This window comes from Hyalella azteca, unplaced genomic scaffold (assembly GCF_000764305.2).
Source record: "Hyalella azteca isolate HAZT.00-mixed unplaced genomic scaffold, Hazt_2.0.2 contig400, whole genome shotgun sequence".
Classification (NCBI taxonomy): domain Eukaryota; kingdom Metazoa; phylum Arthropoda; class Malacostraca; order Amphipoda; family Hyalellidae; genus Hyalella; species Hyalella azteca.
In genome coordinates this window covers 26992-44501 of record NW_025930752.1, presented here as the reverse complement: position 1 = coordinate 44501, position 17510 = coordinate 26992, and the positions used below count along the sequence as shown (strand labels likewise).

The 17510-nt window shown below is 37.8% G+C and overlaps 1 protein-coding gene across 1 annotated transcript; it reads left to right on the top strand.

Moving 5' to 3' along the window:
• Window positions 1-4433: 4433 nt before the first annotated feature.
• Window positions 4434-7698, top strand: LOC108667364 (uncharacterized protein DKFZp434B061-like). The gene is made up of 2 exons (XM_018154383.1): window positions 4434-4533; window positions 6947-7698. The coding sequence occupies exons 1-2, from the start codon at window positions 4434-4436 to the stop codon at window positions 7696-7698; spliced, it is 852 nt and encodes a 283-aa protein (XP_018009872.1).
• The last annotated feature ends 9812 nt before the right edge of the window (window positions 7699-17510 follow it).

Sequence of the window (17510 nt, the reverse complement as noted above, 5' to 3'; positions counted from 1 at the left end):
TTATTAAACTGTGTCAGTGTACAGGAAAAGTTATAACGTATTAAATTCTGAGTTGGATCAATCATGACCCAAATGTAACCATCCAGTGTTCAGTTTATAAGTCGTAATAAACTATTGTTGCATGTGAATAGTGTGGCTTACCTATGGGTGCTGTGCATAGAACTTTGTTTAATAGTCATCCCAAAAGATTTTATTGCTATCGTATAATTTTGCCAACCCATTATATATGAATGACACTTAATTATTCCTTGTGTAGAAAATAACATGCTATCAACATAGAATATGCAGATGACGGCATTCGCCTGACCGGCTGAAGATAATTCGCTGTATTGTTTTCAGATTAATTTCAGACAACAAACAAGTTCGACCTGCGGTGACCATACTGAAATAAAAACGTTCGATTTCCCAAAAATTCATAAAGACTTTAAATAAATGCAGTCACTGAGCGAAAAAGTTAAATTGTTTGTTTGTGGCAGAGAAAACTGTAAGAATCGAAAGTTATAACTAATACCATCAAATATGAGAGATTGAAGTTAGGGCGTAAAGATCTAATGGTAAACTGAGAGTAGGAATCCACAAATAAAAACTGCAGGGTAAAGGAGATATCAAATGATTGAAAATGAATGAAAGACTAAAAGGAGCGAAATGTAAGGTAGAATTGAGGGATGGGGGAAGGAGAATTAGGGCCGGAAGCGCATCAGTTTAACGGCCTGCATAACGGGCTCGACAGCAGTCCGCCTTTTAGTGGTTGGACGAAGGGGTCGAAAACCCATGAAATCAACTTTAAAAGCTGCCATGAGCTGCGTCTAGATACTGCAAGAGATTTTAGGAGTAGTATGAAATATCATGGCTATTTCGGATTTGAAATAATTCACGTAAGATTTTAGAACAATAGATTGCCACTAGGATTGTCAGATTGCTAGGATTGATACTAGGATTGTCAGATTGCCTAAAAAATGTCCAAGTCCGCGGACACAAAAGGCCTGGAATTCAATATTTATTAGTGAATTTTTAGGTTCCGGTGCAAAATTAAATTTTCCTTGTTTTTCACGTTCATTAAAATTTATTAAGGAAGTACCGCCATCACGAATTTAGCCGGCCAACGCAATTCAATAAAAAAACAAATCGCGGAATTTGTCCGGAAACCTGCCTTCTGGCAACCCTGATAAATATTTATTGACTTTTGATCGTGATCGACAATATTTCAATGAAAATTTTCTTTTACTTGCAAGGGGATGAGTCTTCTTGTGATACTTTATCGGTAAACAAAAACCGGTTATTAAAAATGAAATCCAATTAGGGACGATGATGTTACTGACAAGCGTACAGAAAAATCAGCATGACGACAAAATCTGACATTTTTCTAGCGCTGAAATGGTGTACAAAACTACAATAATGAATGTTTTTTCGCAATACTTATTCCTAATTGAAGAACGTGGAGACACAAAAGGACGCAGTCATTTCTGTTAATGAACAATATAGTTTTTTTCAAAAGGAAGCAAGATACATCAGTCTAATGAGAAGAGAGCTAGAGGCTTCTAGATACGTGAATTATACATGACATAAATATAGAAAAATAGTAAACTTTTTCACATGAACTCGTCAAAATATAGTGTAACTGGAGCCATTTGATTTGAATGAACATTGCTTACATTTTTAAGTACATGCACCACTGCAGAAATATCGACCCATATTTTGTTCCTATAAGATTATATATTTAATTTACCGTCAACACATAGAACGCGTTTAGTTTCTTATTGCTTCTTCCTTTATTAATGTTATATAGCGCTTCTGTCTCGGTTCATTGGTCTTCGTAAAAAAATGTTTTAATACTTTGATTGCTCATGCTACTCTTCATCCTGGTACACTCGCTTGTTTTCTCTAATATTTTCCCTTTCGAGGGACGACCCTCGGGGTGAAATATAATTAATAGTATAGTAAATATTCATAACAGTTTTTTCCTTATTCGTACAGAGTATGAGTAAAGAATTTTGATCAACTTCTAGCTCACTACTACAACCAATTTAGCTTTTCAGTAGTCGCTTACAGTTTTCGAGAGTACGAATAAATAATTTTGATCAATTTCTAGCTCCAATCTTCAACCAATTTACCTTTTCAGCAGTCGCGTACACTCCTCCATCCTCCCCACAAACGTCTCCTTCAAACCACTCGCCCCAACGCACCTGCTGAGGGTTGTCGTGTCGCAGCGAGGTTTCCCCTCAATTCCCCTCCATCGAGGAAATGTCTACAGCCTCGAGCATCCCTCCTGTGCTCCTGATAAACGACCAATGAAAAAAAGACCATTTCCTTTTATTTTCTCGCCGGTGAACACTCTTGAATAACATAATTTCCTGTGGCGCTGCATACCTGAGAATTTATTGCGTTATTTTACACCCTCCTCGGCTGTTTGGAAGACGAGATGTGTAATACGAGAAATTTATGATTCACTGTTGTGATGTAACCCTTAGAGCATCCGTGAATTTATCATACATAAAATTTGCTGTCGTAGCAACTGTATTAGCGATCCAACATCATGAATATATCATGCATAAAATTTACTGCCATTGAAACTGTACTAGCGATCCAACTTATCCAACTTACGTAAACAGCTTTACTTCAATTTAATATTAACAATTTGTGCCCGTAGCTTCATATCCGACAGCTTTTCTTTATGCTGCGGCTTCATTCACATGCAGCAGCTGTTCAGTTTGCAACAGCTGTTCCATCCACAACAGCTGTTTCATCTGCAGTTTAGGCGACCGGCATGCACCTGCATAATCAACTGCTACACGCAACTGCAGCTGCTATCGCTGGACGCTCTGCCACAAATTCCAGCTCGAAAATTTTGGCTCACAGTATGGAACTCAAAAAACAATTTAAATTGGCGAGGGAAAATGACCCGCTCTGGCAAAATATTCAATTTAGAAAGCAACGAAAAGATTAATGTTTCGAAATAAATTTGATGGGAATTGACCGTAAAATTGGATTTACAAATTTCAAATTTTAGACTACATAAAAGAGGGACCAACGAACATGACTGCCTATATACGAATATGATAATGACGGATAAACAATGCCCAGGAATTACAATTAATCCTCAAAACCGAAATGTAATTTAATAAAGAATGTACATTTTGTAGCTTCAAACATGGCATGGATTATATTGCATCAATTTTATATGCAAAGTTCGAGAATAATTTGCTATGCCAGTTGCCATTTACGAATAAATCATCATTAGCCTATTAAAATTGAATGACAGCTGATACTTACGTGTTAAATAAATCATAATAAATCTACTGATATATACGTGGATTGTTTAGTCAGAGTTTTCAGTTCGTGTATTTTATGTTCTTCGTGTTAACATGACCAGTAATATTTAAATAAAATCTATTTACATTAATTTTACACGACCATGAACGAGATTTATATATTGTTGAACATGCCAATATATACAGAATTTATGTGCTATGAATTACTTGGATATTCTATATTTTTGTTCATTTTGTCCAGCCGTAGCTCATTGCTTGACTTATAATTGTAGACAATAATGATTTAGAACATGTAATTCAGCCATGTAGCCGAAATGCTTCTTAATTATTAAAAAACAGATTGCAAACCTGTCGAACGGATAGAACTTTGAATCATGTTAACATAAAAATTTGAAGTAAAGACGAACTCGAAACTTATTCGCAGACAACTACCATTCTTATTCAATGGCATTAACGATTTCATGATCAGCCCTATATGGATAATATTTCGATGGATTTCAAATTTTACCCTCTAACATAATGGCCAATTCTGTAGATCTGGTTCATTCATAGCCAATGTCTTAGACATGATTGAGACGTTTTGTATCAAAAAAGTATTCCTGTGCGTTTTTTGGTTCAATTTGTTATATCAGATATCCAATGTTTTTTAGTCAACAATTGAAGACATTCATTATTAGACTTTTTTTGCCAGTGCTTTTTTTTCAATATCAAAACACTAAATATTTTTTCTCTCGACGCGACTTTCTCTGATCTATTCAAGTTCATCCCACTATGCTGAAATTAAATATTCATGTTTCAACATTACTGATTCAAAATTCCCCCAACGTAATTGTTTCTCTCTTTCGCATAACGCATGATCTGTCGCAATTATTTTGGTCAATTTCGTTGATCAATATTTTGATCAACGATCAATTTTTTTTCCTATCAGAAAATGAATTGATCGTTATATTTATGTTTTTTACATCCAGACGTATCGACATATTCGTACATATATTTCTTACAAGCCTTTTTTCGTTACCTAACCTAATACTGTCTTTTTTCATTCAAATTTCGCTCAATTTCAACCGGTAAATTTACAGAACATATTTCTTCGAAGAGAAAATTTGTGGACGACAATGCAGGGTCGGAGAACGTGAGAACTGAAAGGAGATCGCCTCGCTGAGAATGGCTGTCACAGACAGACCCTCGAAGGACAGGGTCGACCGAGTGTCCTCTTCAGAGGACAACAACAATGCCCACCTTCCAACGACAACAATAATGCCAAGTATTCCAGACCAAAGAATTTCTTCACGGTCTTGTTCGCCATGTTTGTCATACCTGGCAAAGGAGTTATTTCAATCCTGAAAACGAATGGGCTTACCAGTCTCAACTGTAAGAGGGTGTATTGAGATCGCAATACGAATAGGCGAAGTATCAGTAATGACTTATCTACATCAAACAACTGTCAGTATGTTCGGAAATGGAAATTACAGGGTTTGAATTATCTAAAATCCGAGGTACAGAATCAGGTTAGAACTTGCGAATGCGTAATTTGATATTAACGGCAAATGCTCGCGCTACTCTATAAAAATAGGGCATCGGAAATACAATTAATTCAACATAGACTTCACCATATACCATATTTTTAATTATCCGCTTTCCTCTGTTACTAAAGACTGTAGAATAATATGTGTTTTAAAATTACTTTTTAAAGACAACCCTTCTGAAGAATCTGGTGTCTTGGATGTTACACAAGTACAATGAATTTCAAAATTTGGTAAATTTTCAAAATGATTTTTTCTGTCAACTGATTCATGCATTGTCTCCAACTTTATGCACGTGTGCCAAATTTTAGATCGATTGGACAGGGGACAGGTAGAAGTGTGTTAAATATCGATTATAAGATTTGTAGCAGACAGACAGACAGACAAACAAACAACAAGAAGTGAAGTTAAGGAGAAGTGTTGTAAAGTGTTGTAAAAAGGAAAAAATACCGTGAAGACTAAAGACTTGAGCAAAATTAATGTGAATGGTTTTAATCAAGCAATAATTTCGAACTAATGTCAATTCATCACCTAAAACTGGAGAACAAGACTTAAGCATCTATGATTACACCGGAAAGAAGAAGCCCATGCTTTCTGTTTTGATAACTGGCACAATATTAGATGGAAATACCAAATATTCCGCGACTGCCTTTCTAAAACACTTCAAGAAGAACATGCAAGAATCAAAACTCAATGAGTGGCTCGATGATTCAAAACTAAATTAATTTTCGAATTTAACAAATTTTAGAGAATTTCGTCACCTGAGCGTGTTCTGTTTAAATGCTGAGATCCGAAGTCTGTTAACAGGCAGGCTAGAATCCGTATTCTGGCACGGCATAATTATTAATCATAATTCACGGCATACTTATTAATCATAATTATTAATTAATAATTTTGATCCGATTATAATTTGACTGTCCATGCACTGTCGAGTCAGCCTATCTCGAGAATGAGAAGTCGTTTATCGGACTAGAATCTTGATTTTGAGTAACTAGCTGATATTCTGACTTTCTCGCTCCAGTTTTGAGCCAGCGCGTGATGATTCAGTGTCATTTTCCGACAATCCTGCTTCGTATTCTAAAGATTCTGTGCCGTATTCCGACGATCCTGCGTCGGATACTGCCATCGGGGTGTTTGGCGGCCATTAAAAGTTAATTGCGTTCAAGAGACGCGCGCTTTAGCGTAGAATTCCATTAGGGTTTTTCCACGCTATCAAACTTGACGATGTTAACATCAATAAAGTCTCATGCCTTTTACTTGTGAATATTTTGTCAGAGGCGCTTTAATCTTCCAGCTTCGCAAGCCACAATGCTCGAGCGATCGTGTGGTGAACCTAGGACGGTTTACCGATGGCCAGCGAATGGCCATCGAGCGGCCGTTGATGAACACGATATTTTTTTCGTGGTGGAGTGTCATTTTAATCTGTTTCGATCTTCAAAGAAGCGATGACATGTTTACGGAACAACGAGGAACTTGTTCACGTCCCAGGCGCTACATATCTTTTTTTTTTTTTTTGCCACGATGTGCTGGGGGAATTTTTCAATTCAGACTTTTAGAATTGATGTTATGCATGGACGTAGAACAAAATTGTAATAAAAATATGGACTGTCATCATTTTTGAAGTATATCCCACTGACTATTCCTGAATTATTTAATAGTTGCTGGCAGATAAATAAATTACGCAATTAAAATTTCTGAATAATCAAGTAAATAAAAAATCAATATCCATGTAACATGGCTACGTCAGTTAGTAAAAAATTATCTATAAACTGAGAAAGAGATGATGTCATCTTGTTCGCATAAATTTTCGTTCTGTACTTTTTCTGTGGAAGTTGAAGAATAAAGGGATTGAAATTTTACTTGGTTGAAGAGAGCTGTGCCAAAATAATTTACAGGATTATCATACAATCTAACATTATTTAACCAAAACCTTCACACTTTGATTAATCTGAAGCTGAGAGTGACTTTTGACGGACACGAATTAAAATTTTATTGGTATTTTTTTCAAGTTTTGGAGTTCAGGAATAGCAACAATTGTTCTTTCCAACAACCCGTGCGTCGTTTCATTTCAGATACCAGCACCCGAGGAGAAATATTATAGAATTCTAAAAAACTTCCAAAAATACGAGCCATAAAATCGTCATTTTGCTCTAGGTTTCTCCGCACATTTGGCGAATTCCGACGAGTCCTTGAAAGAAAATGAGATATTTTCCGAGTCATTGGGCAAGCCTTCACAAAACTGCGCCCAACCGGAGAACTGCTTACGCCTCACCCTCGCCCCATCTTCGCTGCACCGACACCCTTTACATCCCACCGACGAGGCCCGACGCAACCACCACCCCAATGTTACCCCACCGACGAGGACCGACGCTACCACCACCCCAATGTCACCCCACCGACGAGGACCGACGCTACCACCACCCCAATGTCACCCCACCGACGAGGCCCGACGCTACCTACGTCCCAATGTCACCCCACCGACGAGGCCCGACGCTACGTACGCCCCAATGTCACCCCACCGACGAGGCCCGACGCTACCTGCGCCCCAATGTCACCCCACCGACGAGGCCCGACTCTACCACCTCCCCAATGCCACCCCTCCGAAAGGCCCGACGCTGCCACCACCCCAATGTCACCCCACCGACGAGTCCCGACGCTACCACCACCCCAATGTCACCCCACCGATGAGGCCCGACGCTGCCACCACCCCAATGTCACCCCACCGACGAGGCCCGACGCTACGCGTGCCCCATGTCACCCCACTTGCGGGGCCCGCCGCTGTGAGGACCCCAATATGTCACCCCACCGACGCCCACAGACGCTGCGTCCCCCACTTGACGCGAGTTGACGGAACAACAGAAATGAGGACGAGAGTTTGCTCATGGAATGGAAGGTGGGCTGAATAATGGAGCTGGAAGCAAGAGCACGACACAGGGTGGCCGAGAAAGTAAGAAAGAATTTAACTGTATTAAATAAATTAAATAAAAAACTAGAGGGCGACTGAGAAATGACGGGGTGGAAGAGACGAATTAACTCATCATCCATGAATCAACTCATCATTCACTCTGGCAAGAAAATAGTATCAAGGTTATGAATTGGTACTTGACACTTCTAACAAGTGACCTATTACATTCACATACTCTTTGTTAACAAATAAGGAAACATGATGTTGTATAAGGCAAACGCACTCAATATACGGAACGTGACATAATTGTGGATGGGAGCTGAAGTCTGGACTGCTCTTAGTCTGGTCCAGTATGATAATGCAGTGAGACAAGACAAAGATTATTCAAGTCCGTATATTGAAGAAAAATCCTTCCTTAATTTGCAATTGCACATTACGGTGGTTATTCTTTTTACGTACCTAGAGACCAAAATTTAGCACAAAAAATTGGGACTTACGCGAGGAGATCCTAATTGAACGATGATGGAAGAAAAATAGGAAGATGAGCGAGTCAGAAAGACGCTACTGTCTTAAAGCTGTTGCCATTCCAGAGCCCTAAATCGAATTGCGCTCGAATTTTTATCAGAAGTGAATAACAATAATTCCAAAGTTTGCAGTGGCCAACGAGTATTTATTTACAAATCAATCGCTAAGGACATATATAAACAACTTTTTTTATGAATACGAGCGGAATTTATTTGCTTTCTGTGCATCCTAATCGGTACCAAATTTCGTATATAATTTTGACTTCGTATTTTTTTTCGTTCGAACTCAAATGATCACAAAAAAACTTGTCTTGGAAATAGGCTGTTTGTTGTTGCATGTGTTGTAAAAAGGTTCCTGATGAATGATGATGAAGTGAGAAATTTTTAAATTACTCGTTTGATCTCCCCGGTACCGAAAAGAATTTCCTGTTTTTTTATTATTTCGAGATAAAAAAAATAGTATCAAGCCAACTTGGCCTATTCTTCAAGTCGATGATGGCAGGCAGTTTCAGGTTTTTATCAGTCATCACTCTGGTGATCGTTTCTCATAGTATACCCTCTTAAAATTATCGTTTTCTAAGTATACTCCAACAAAGAATATTTTGTCATATACAATAATAATTTGACTCTGAACTCAACTGTAGTCATTTTTATTCAGGAGCATTAATGGTCAGTGAATCTCGATACAATTAAGTGATTTTAGCAGAATTTTATTATATCAAAATATGGGACAACGCAATCCCCTAAACTACATTCGTCATCCATGTTTGACTCCTAACTTGCGGCAAAACGGAAAACATGTCATCGTTGACGCTCCGAGTAAGAACGCCTTCATGAACAGACTAGACGAAGCTATGCAGGAGCATATGTTCAGTCTTAATTAAAATACCTAGCACCTTACGGACCAGGCAATAAGTCCAGCAGCTATCTCAATCAATCGTCAGCTATGGAAAGATCGGGTTCCAATTGCCGGATCCCTTGTGAATCAAGTCACGAAAAATTCAAGAATCGGCAACAGGCCATGGGCCTATTTCTTCAACGCCGACACTTCTATTCTATGAGAAAAATAAAGGTAAACTAAGTAGGGAATACACAATTCTGTCCAAATTCAGAGAAAGTTTTTTGACAGCATTACCCGAAAAGAGGTAATTAAAAAATTAAAGTTGGATGTTAAGACATTATTGTTCTTACAGCATTGTGCAGAATACAATGGCAGGCAGGCAGAATACAATGGAATGATTGAAAACTCACCAGGAAATTCAAATGACCATCCACACCAAATAAAGATATTAATATGTCTTTATGTAAATTGGCATTACCTATTCGGCAGACATTTAGGATTTATGCAAATTCAGATGCCATTAATTGAAGGTAATGTACTCAAATGGATCAGAGATTTTCTAGTAGGGAGGCGACAACGTGTCAGTATTAATGGGTCCGTATCAGACTGGGCTTCAGTGCGCAGCGGCGTGCCATAAGGAAGTGTTCTCGGGCCTATTCTATTCGTTGCGTTTATAAACGATCTGCCAGAAGCTGTGTCTAGCGTTTGCTCGATGTATGCTGACGACACAAAAATTTATAATACAGTGAATACGTCGCAAAGAATACAGTTGCAAGGTGATCTTGACAGGCTGGTTGACTGGGCTGATAAGTGGCAGCTGCGTTTTAACGCTGACAAATGTAAAGTTATCCACCTTGGCATTAATAATGAACAGCAAGATTACAGTATGAGAAGACACGGTTGCAACGACAGAGTGATGATGTCGAAGTCGACAACGGAAAAGGATTTACGAGTTAATATCGACAATGAGTTGAAATTTTCTAAGCATATTTAAGGTCAAGTTAATAAAGCCAATAAACGACTTGGACTGATCAGACGCTCTTTCGAGTTCATAGATGCAGAAACAATGAAGCAGTTGTTTGTTGCTGTCGTGCGCCCGAACCTAGAGTTTGGAAACGTCGTGTAGTCACCGAAATTTGAAAAGGACAAAAATTTAGTAGAGAGTGTTCAAAGACGCGCAACAAGGATAGTTCCGGGCTTGAAAGGCAAGTCCTATGAGGAAAGATTAAAGATTATGAAGCTTCCAAGCCTCCTGGAGCATATGTTCAGTCTTAAAATGCCTAGCAAATTACGGACCAGGCAATAAGTCCAGCAGCTATCTCAATCAATCGTCAGCTATGGAAAGATCGGGTTCCAAAGGCCGGATCCCTTGTGAATCAAGTCATGAAAAGTTCAAGAATCGGCAACAGGCCATGGGCCTATTTCTTCAACGCCGACAATTCTATTCTATTAAAAAGGCTTCTTGCGAAGAAACTGATCGTTCAATTTAACACATGTAGGCTTGGTACTAATCATTACATTTCTTCCTTCTTCATTGCATTGATTGGCTTCAGCTCACAGACCGTGAAGCTTGCAGCGGATGTAGCACTATGGCGTGGAATTTGCTTACTCAGATATCAACTTATACGTAACGTACGTCTGGTTGCTGCAGTTCGTCTGGTGGCTGACGATCCTATAGACGTTCGTAGCAACACTTGACTTACTCATAGACGAGAAAGCATAGGTATGCTGTTGGTACTGAACGATTTAATATGTGCTCACTCACACGCATTAGAATTAATTTGCAGGTTTAATATTAAAACGATATCACGCATCGAAAGAAATTCCACGGAAACCCATAATTTAACCGATATCTTTACTGGACGATATTCACTCCGTGGGAGCCCTTAATTATCAATCACATGATTTGCCCTTAGAGTGCTTGCTCAATTGATGCCTATTCAATTAACTATAGACATCATGAAAAATCGAGCATTTCTCATCGTTGAGGATTATCCAGTTTGTACCGGCAAGTCTCAGGAAACAGATTCACAATACTTGAATATAGTGGTCAAGATTCGTCTTAGAATTAGCAAATAGAAAAAGGAAGCGATGTAACGTTTCAAATTAACTGTTAAGAAAGCGGTTAGTTCCTGTAGCTGCGTTCATGTAGAAGCGTGCAGAAATCAAACAGATTTGTATTGGAGTAGCTGCATATATTAAAAAAACGTGTGCAAGCAGCTACAGACTACAGAGGTATATCTATCAGTAGGAACTATTATAATGTTGGTGTTATTTGAGAATAGAACCGAAAATTAATTGTTATTGATCCCGGCGTTATGATGATTATTTATTTATTTGTGGGGAACTTTTGGCCTACAAAGTTATTATGCCTTTCCTGCAGCTCAATTGTTTACATTTTTCTATATTAGAATTCTTAAATTAGTGTCATTATTCCTCTACCGCCTGACATGAGTAACCGGAGCAATATTGTCACTATAGCTTACTTCCCTAAAAGGATACGTTCTAGTGAGCGCAAAATGACTTGCACTGATGGTTGCCGCCACGTACGACAACTTTAAAATGTTCTCTGTTGCGTACAAACGTCCTCAGGTTGCTACTGTACAGAGGTGGGCAGTAGCGCGCTACATGCAGCGGCCGCTACATTTTTAGTAGCGGTAGCGGCGCTACATTTAAGGCAATGTAGCGGTAGCGGTAGCGCCCGCTACATATTTAAGTAGCGATACGAGGTTTTGCCGCTACAGCGCTACCGCTATATTTATAGATAAAGCCTTTAGATTTTGCTTAATAGTATTAAATATTATTTAAAAACCAGCATGATACATACATAATTCAAATTACAGAATAAAACTGTACGACAGATTTCGGTGTAATGTTGTCAACCTCAGCCTGTTACTAGTGTCAACATGTTTGTTGTTACTTGTTAAGTTGTTACCAGTTACCACTTACAGGTATTTTTTCATGTTTCAATTTGCTTATAGTTATTTTTACACGGTTATTTTTATGTTTCACCTTCCCTACATGGATGTCTACTTTAATCTACCAATCTCAAAAATAACCCACATATATACAGTATATACAAATAAAAGACTGATTTTTATATGTATATGTGGATAATTTTTTAGATTGGTAGATTAAAGTACACATCCATGTAGGGAAGGTAAAACATAAAAATAACTGTAACTTTTATTGACTGTGTCTAACCCGCACTAGTTCGGTTAGGTTAGTTGCAATAAAGTTGCATTGATATGTTTTGAAAATGTTTTTTACCATTAAATGTTTATGAGTAAATCCCAATAGCAGAACAATAAATATTTAGAGATTTCCAATAATTTTGGCCATTGTAGCGGCGCTACATTTTACTGTAGCGGTAGCGGTAGCGCTCGCTACAATCTAGTGGGTGTAGCGGTAGCGGTAGCGCCCGCTACATTTAGAGCATGTAGCGGTAGCGGTAACGCCGCTACATTTCAAAGTAGCGCTGCCCAGCTCTGCCTACACTCAATTGTTTACGTATAATTTAAGTTCAAAGTTATGTTCCCGGTGAGTTAAATACGGCAGTAGAGGCCGGGTTAAGATTACTATCGTTTATCGTTAGTATTCACTGTTCGTATTTATCATCCACGAATACAAACATTTCACAAGGGTTAATTATTCAAACCGTGCACGCAAGATTGCCAGTGAAACGCACTGTTGGTAATTAAACGATTGAATGAAATTCCCGAGGAGCTTATAGGTGAGGTTATTTAACAGTTGTAGTGCAGACGAGAAACCCTGCATTTCATGATAAAAACAATATTTTTAGTCAATTGCACATTTCAAAATCGTAGGGGTTAGGGCTAGCCATAAAATTTTTAGTATCCTTTAATTATTATTTAAAAACTAATTATTTAAAAACTAATAAGGTCCGAAACTAATTCAATGCCGACCTATTAACCAGTGAGGTTAGTTGTTCACTAACGTAAAATAAAATCATTGAATTTTTATTCATATAAAATTACTGCTAAAAACCTCGATGATATCAATAAAATCATCCATTCAAGCATTTAATTACATCGTTGTTTTAAAAAATATCGTTCATCGATCTTTTCATCATCGTGTTCCGTTTTTAATACTCGTATTTTTATACAAAATTTAAACAGAACATGAATAAAAGACGCTGAAAAATAAATACCGTGAAACGGTTAGTGTTGGTAAATTCAGAAAAACCTTTGTGTAATTATCAATTTGTTTAAACATCCTTAATAAACAATGACTAAACTCAAATAACTTTAAATGTACAAGTTCACCAGATTCATGTTGAGCGTTTCTACTGTTTCTAACCTGGAGATAACTTCCTATTGCGTCATTCTATGAAACCAGATAAGATGCTAAGAATCCCGTCGCGGTTATCCTGTGCGATTGGCTTAACACGTTGACTACGATTGCTTCATCTTGTACTATTATTTCATTTTTGTACTGTTTTTAAACAGGGTTGCCAGACGGTCATTATTTCCGGACAAATTCCGTTATTTAGTTTTTCTCAATTGCGTTGGCCAGCTAAAATTTATGATAAGGGTGCTTCCTAATTAAATTTTATATACTGCAAAAAGAAAATAAATAGAATTTTTATAACGGAACCTACAAATAAACTAGTATATATTGAGTCATTGGCTTTTTTTGGCCTTTTTTGTTCTCGGATTTAGCCGATTTCAGGCAACCTGAATTATGTACCACTACCTCCTGAAGAAATACATTTCGTGGTACGCATATGTACCACTTCGGAGTCAACTTGTTAAGGTTTTCCGAGAATATCCGCCGACAAAGCATAGCTTAAAATCTCCAGTACAGAGGAATCTATTTCAGGTCGGCGCAAACGTTTCCCAGAATATTGCAGAGTTCGTATCTGTGGCCCAGCTGTGGCTGCCGGTCCCGACGAGAACAAGTGCGTCTATAAGTGCAAGCGGCATGATGGCATCCAACCTCAGTTGCCAGCTGACCTTGTGGCAGAGTGCGTCGCTGTAAACGTCGGTAAACAATTCTGCTATCCCTGCATATTTTGTAGTGTCACTTGAGTTTGTCGCAACAAAGTTTTAAAATTTGAGCTGACGATGTGTAACACTGCGATATCTATTGGTTATTGTCCGTTATTTTATGAACTAAATGAACATTTGCCTGTAAAAAACTGCGCTTCTGTGATGAGAGTTGAGCCACTCGTTTGGTCAGGACAAGTTGTTACATCAGGATCTGTGGTTGGTTCATTACTCTATCGTATCATTCATATCATTCCTTTATTAAGAATATGATTGAATTTTACCTCGACTTCAACCAGCAACTTGGTTGTTTCAAATAGGTTCGCATTGATCTCAGTTTATCAACTTCATTTCTTCAGTGCATCTTACCGCTCACGCACCATCGTAAGGCGTTGGTGCGTGCCACACATAGGAATGATTCATGGTTTCATGAATCATTCCTATGGTTCATATCTTGAACCGTAGGAATGATTTCGGTTCATGTCAGGACTTATAGTAATTCACGTAACCATTGGGTCAGTTCAGACCGGTGCATTCTGCGCTTCCACCTCGACCGTTCCGATGCAATTCTTTGTAGTGAGTCATCATTAATTAAAACATCGGGCGTACTGTAGGTACCGTGTCGGTAAGCAGGTTGGCACAAACCACAATGCAAACTAACTCGTGTAATAGATCACTGCCACCTCTGTTTAATAATGTGGAAATTATCACTTGATCAGTTGATTAATTACTTGAATTCCATTAGGTGAAATCAAAATTCTTAGTTATAATAATGTCTCATGTTACATAAAAGTAAGGGTGTACCGCAATATCACTATATTTGGTCTTATCTCTAAATATTATTAGTTCAGTGTTATTTCTAAAGATCTGAATGTTGATCCGGTGACATAACTTCCCTGCGACAGAAACCAAGAGTCTTTTAGCGCTCCAGCTAAGTTGCCAAGGCCTTTGATGCTGTCTCAGGCAATTTTTTTCTATTTTTTCTTTTCCCGGCGTGAAGGCAATGAGATCAATTAGCATTTTTTATCACTTGTGATAACGAAAAAATTTTAAATGATATCGTGTCTGGAATATATTTCGTCTATGAAGATAATTTTGTTTATTTTGAATGGATCGTATTTTTTTTTGGGGATCGGAAAGCGTACGGGCTTGAAAATATTTCACACCAAATCAAAACTAAACAAACAAGGACTGATGCCTAAACTTTGTGTCATTGGACAGTTTTGATGTTCAAAGATGTAAAATGTAATGAGATATTATATATCATCTAAATCATAACATGTTCCTCAAATTCAGTCGTTGAACTGGCAATAACCATCCGAATTTTGCAAGGTTTCTGTCGTACTCACAGTGTTTTGTCACTATGGTCAACCATAAAGCAGCCCTATCGCTTTCTGCATATTATTTTATACATTATCGAAATCGAAATCTACAAAATGGTTGTTGGTTGGAGAAGTATTTCGAAGTGTGTAAATGGTAAGTAGATATTAGCTCAAAAATTATTCCATGTGCCGAAAATCGAACAATCCATGATCGGTATGATAAGGTGAAGATTTGGTCATTCCGAATCCAAGTTGTTCTCATATAATGGCGTTTAGTCGACACACAGAATAAACGTTGGAAGAAAACAAGGTTTTTCTCCTCAAAGATTTGTTGTGCGCATTACGGAACCGAAAAATTCGTGAGAAAGCAACACCGATGCAAAGTTATCCTGTGAAAATGTTAGTTTGCAATGTTCCTGTGTAAAATATCTGTAAATCTGCATGGCACTCAATATACGTATGTCCTGCGCGGCTAAATCATTATACTCAGTCATAGGTAGTGACTCATTTGTAAATATTACAAAAAATAGCACTACAAATTGCAGTAATATTCTTCGTGTACGTTCCTCGAGATAAATCAAGTTCATGTTGGTGCGATCAAAACGTTCCGCAGCCAAAGAATGCATATGGTGGCAACCACATGTCGCTATATAGAGGCGCCAGCGACGTTACGTCATTCTTATAGGCGCCAGGATATCGCGAGATGCTGAAACGCATTAGTACAACAGGCACGGCGCGTTCTTAGCAAATACGTTTTATTTGCTTTCCTGCCTGCACGCACTTAAAAAAAATTAGTTTTCTCTTGCTGTAAAAGGAACTGCCATAACAGAAATAGCTTCGTATCAGTTGTTAGTCTCATTTAAATCCAGAAATGGTATTCTGAAAAAGGCGAAATTTTTCCACTGTTATGAGCTCGTTGTGAACTTAGAGTTTGAATAATTAACCAACTGGCTGAAGTAGTTTCAGTAGTGAATCACCAGTTCACTTTATTGCCTGAGTATCAAATCATTGCGATAAGAAAGTATTATAAGTAATTTCACTGTCGTAGTCCATATCCATATCGATAATACATTTAAAATATTTAAAAAAGCATAAAGTATGAAAAGCATATAGCATATATTAAATAAACATAGAGCATTTTCAAATCCACAGCAAAAATATACTTAAACACGATGTTATGATTGCCCATGTTATGTTTGGCTGCTTAGTTATAATTTTATTTGCTCGAAGCAAATTTTCCGTCCGATCTTTTTCTAACTTCTTTTTACTGCGTCCGCTCGTCTGCTGGCTGACGTCACCGGAAATACCGTCTACATATGGATGGTCAGAGCTGAACGCAGTGTTGTGAAGGCAGATCAATTGTCTCAATAGCTGTTACTATTGGGACAATTTTTGTAAGCTGTAAGTCACTTTTGTTTATACACGATTCGGCAAAACTCGGTCAAATATATTAATTTATCTTATCGTAGAAATCAGTGTGGTTAACGTTGATTAATGAAGGAACGATGTTTCGTTCCAACGCTAATGGGATGAGTTTGTTATATATTGTACACCATTTTCAGGAATGATAGATTCGGCCTACAATATGAGAAATAGTCTACTTGCTAAGAAACAGTGGTTTTTATACCCATTATTTTCTTATCGATACCATTTAAGTATTAAAATCACTTGTTTGCTTGAATCGCAAGTTAACCAGGAATTTAAAAGCAAAGAAAATACCACAAAAATTCACCATATCTTTATAAGAGAAAACGTTTCGGAGTCCAGCTCCATCGTCAGTTCAAACCACAAAATTCTGTTCAGAAAAAGTTCAGTCCTAGAAACACAAATAAATCAATTAGTAAAGTAAATGCACTAAAAATAAATAGATAAAACATGAAAATAATGCTAGTAAACGTAAACGGCCTATCTATTTACTATTTCAAGAGGAAAGGAGCTAAAAGCAGCATTCAGACTAGGCTTCTGTTTGAATATATACAGGGATTCTTATCCACCTCATTCTGCTGTACGTGTTCATGCCGAGCAGTGCAACACCTCTGTATCTGATAGTGATTTCAAAATTCTAGCTTCCGCATCCGGTGTTTGTGATCTACGAATTTTAGAATCCCTGTATATAT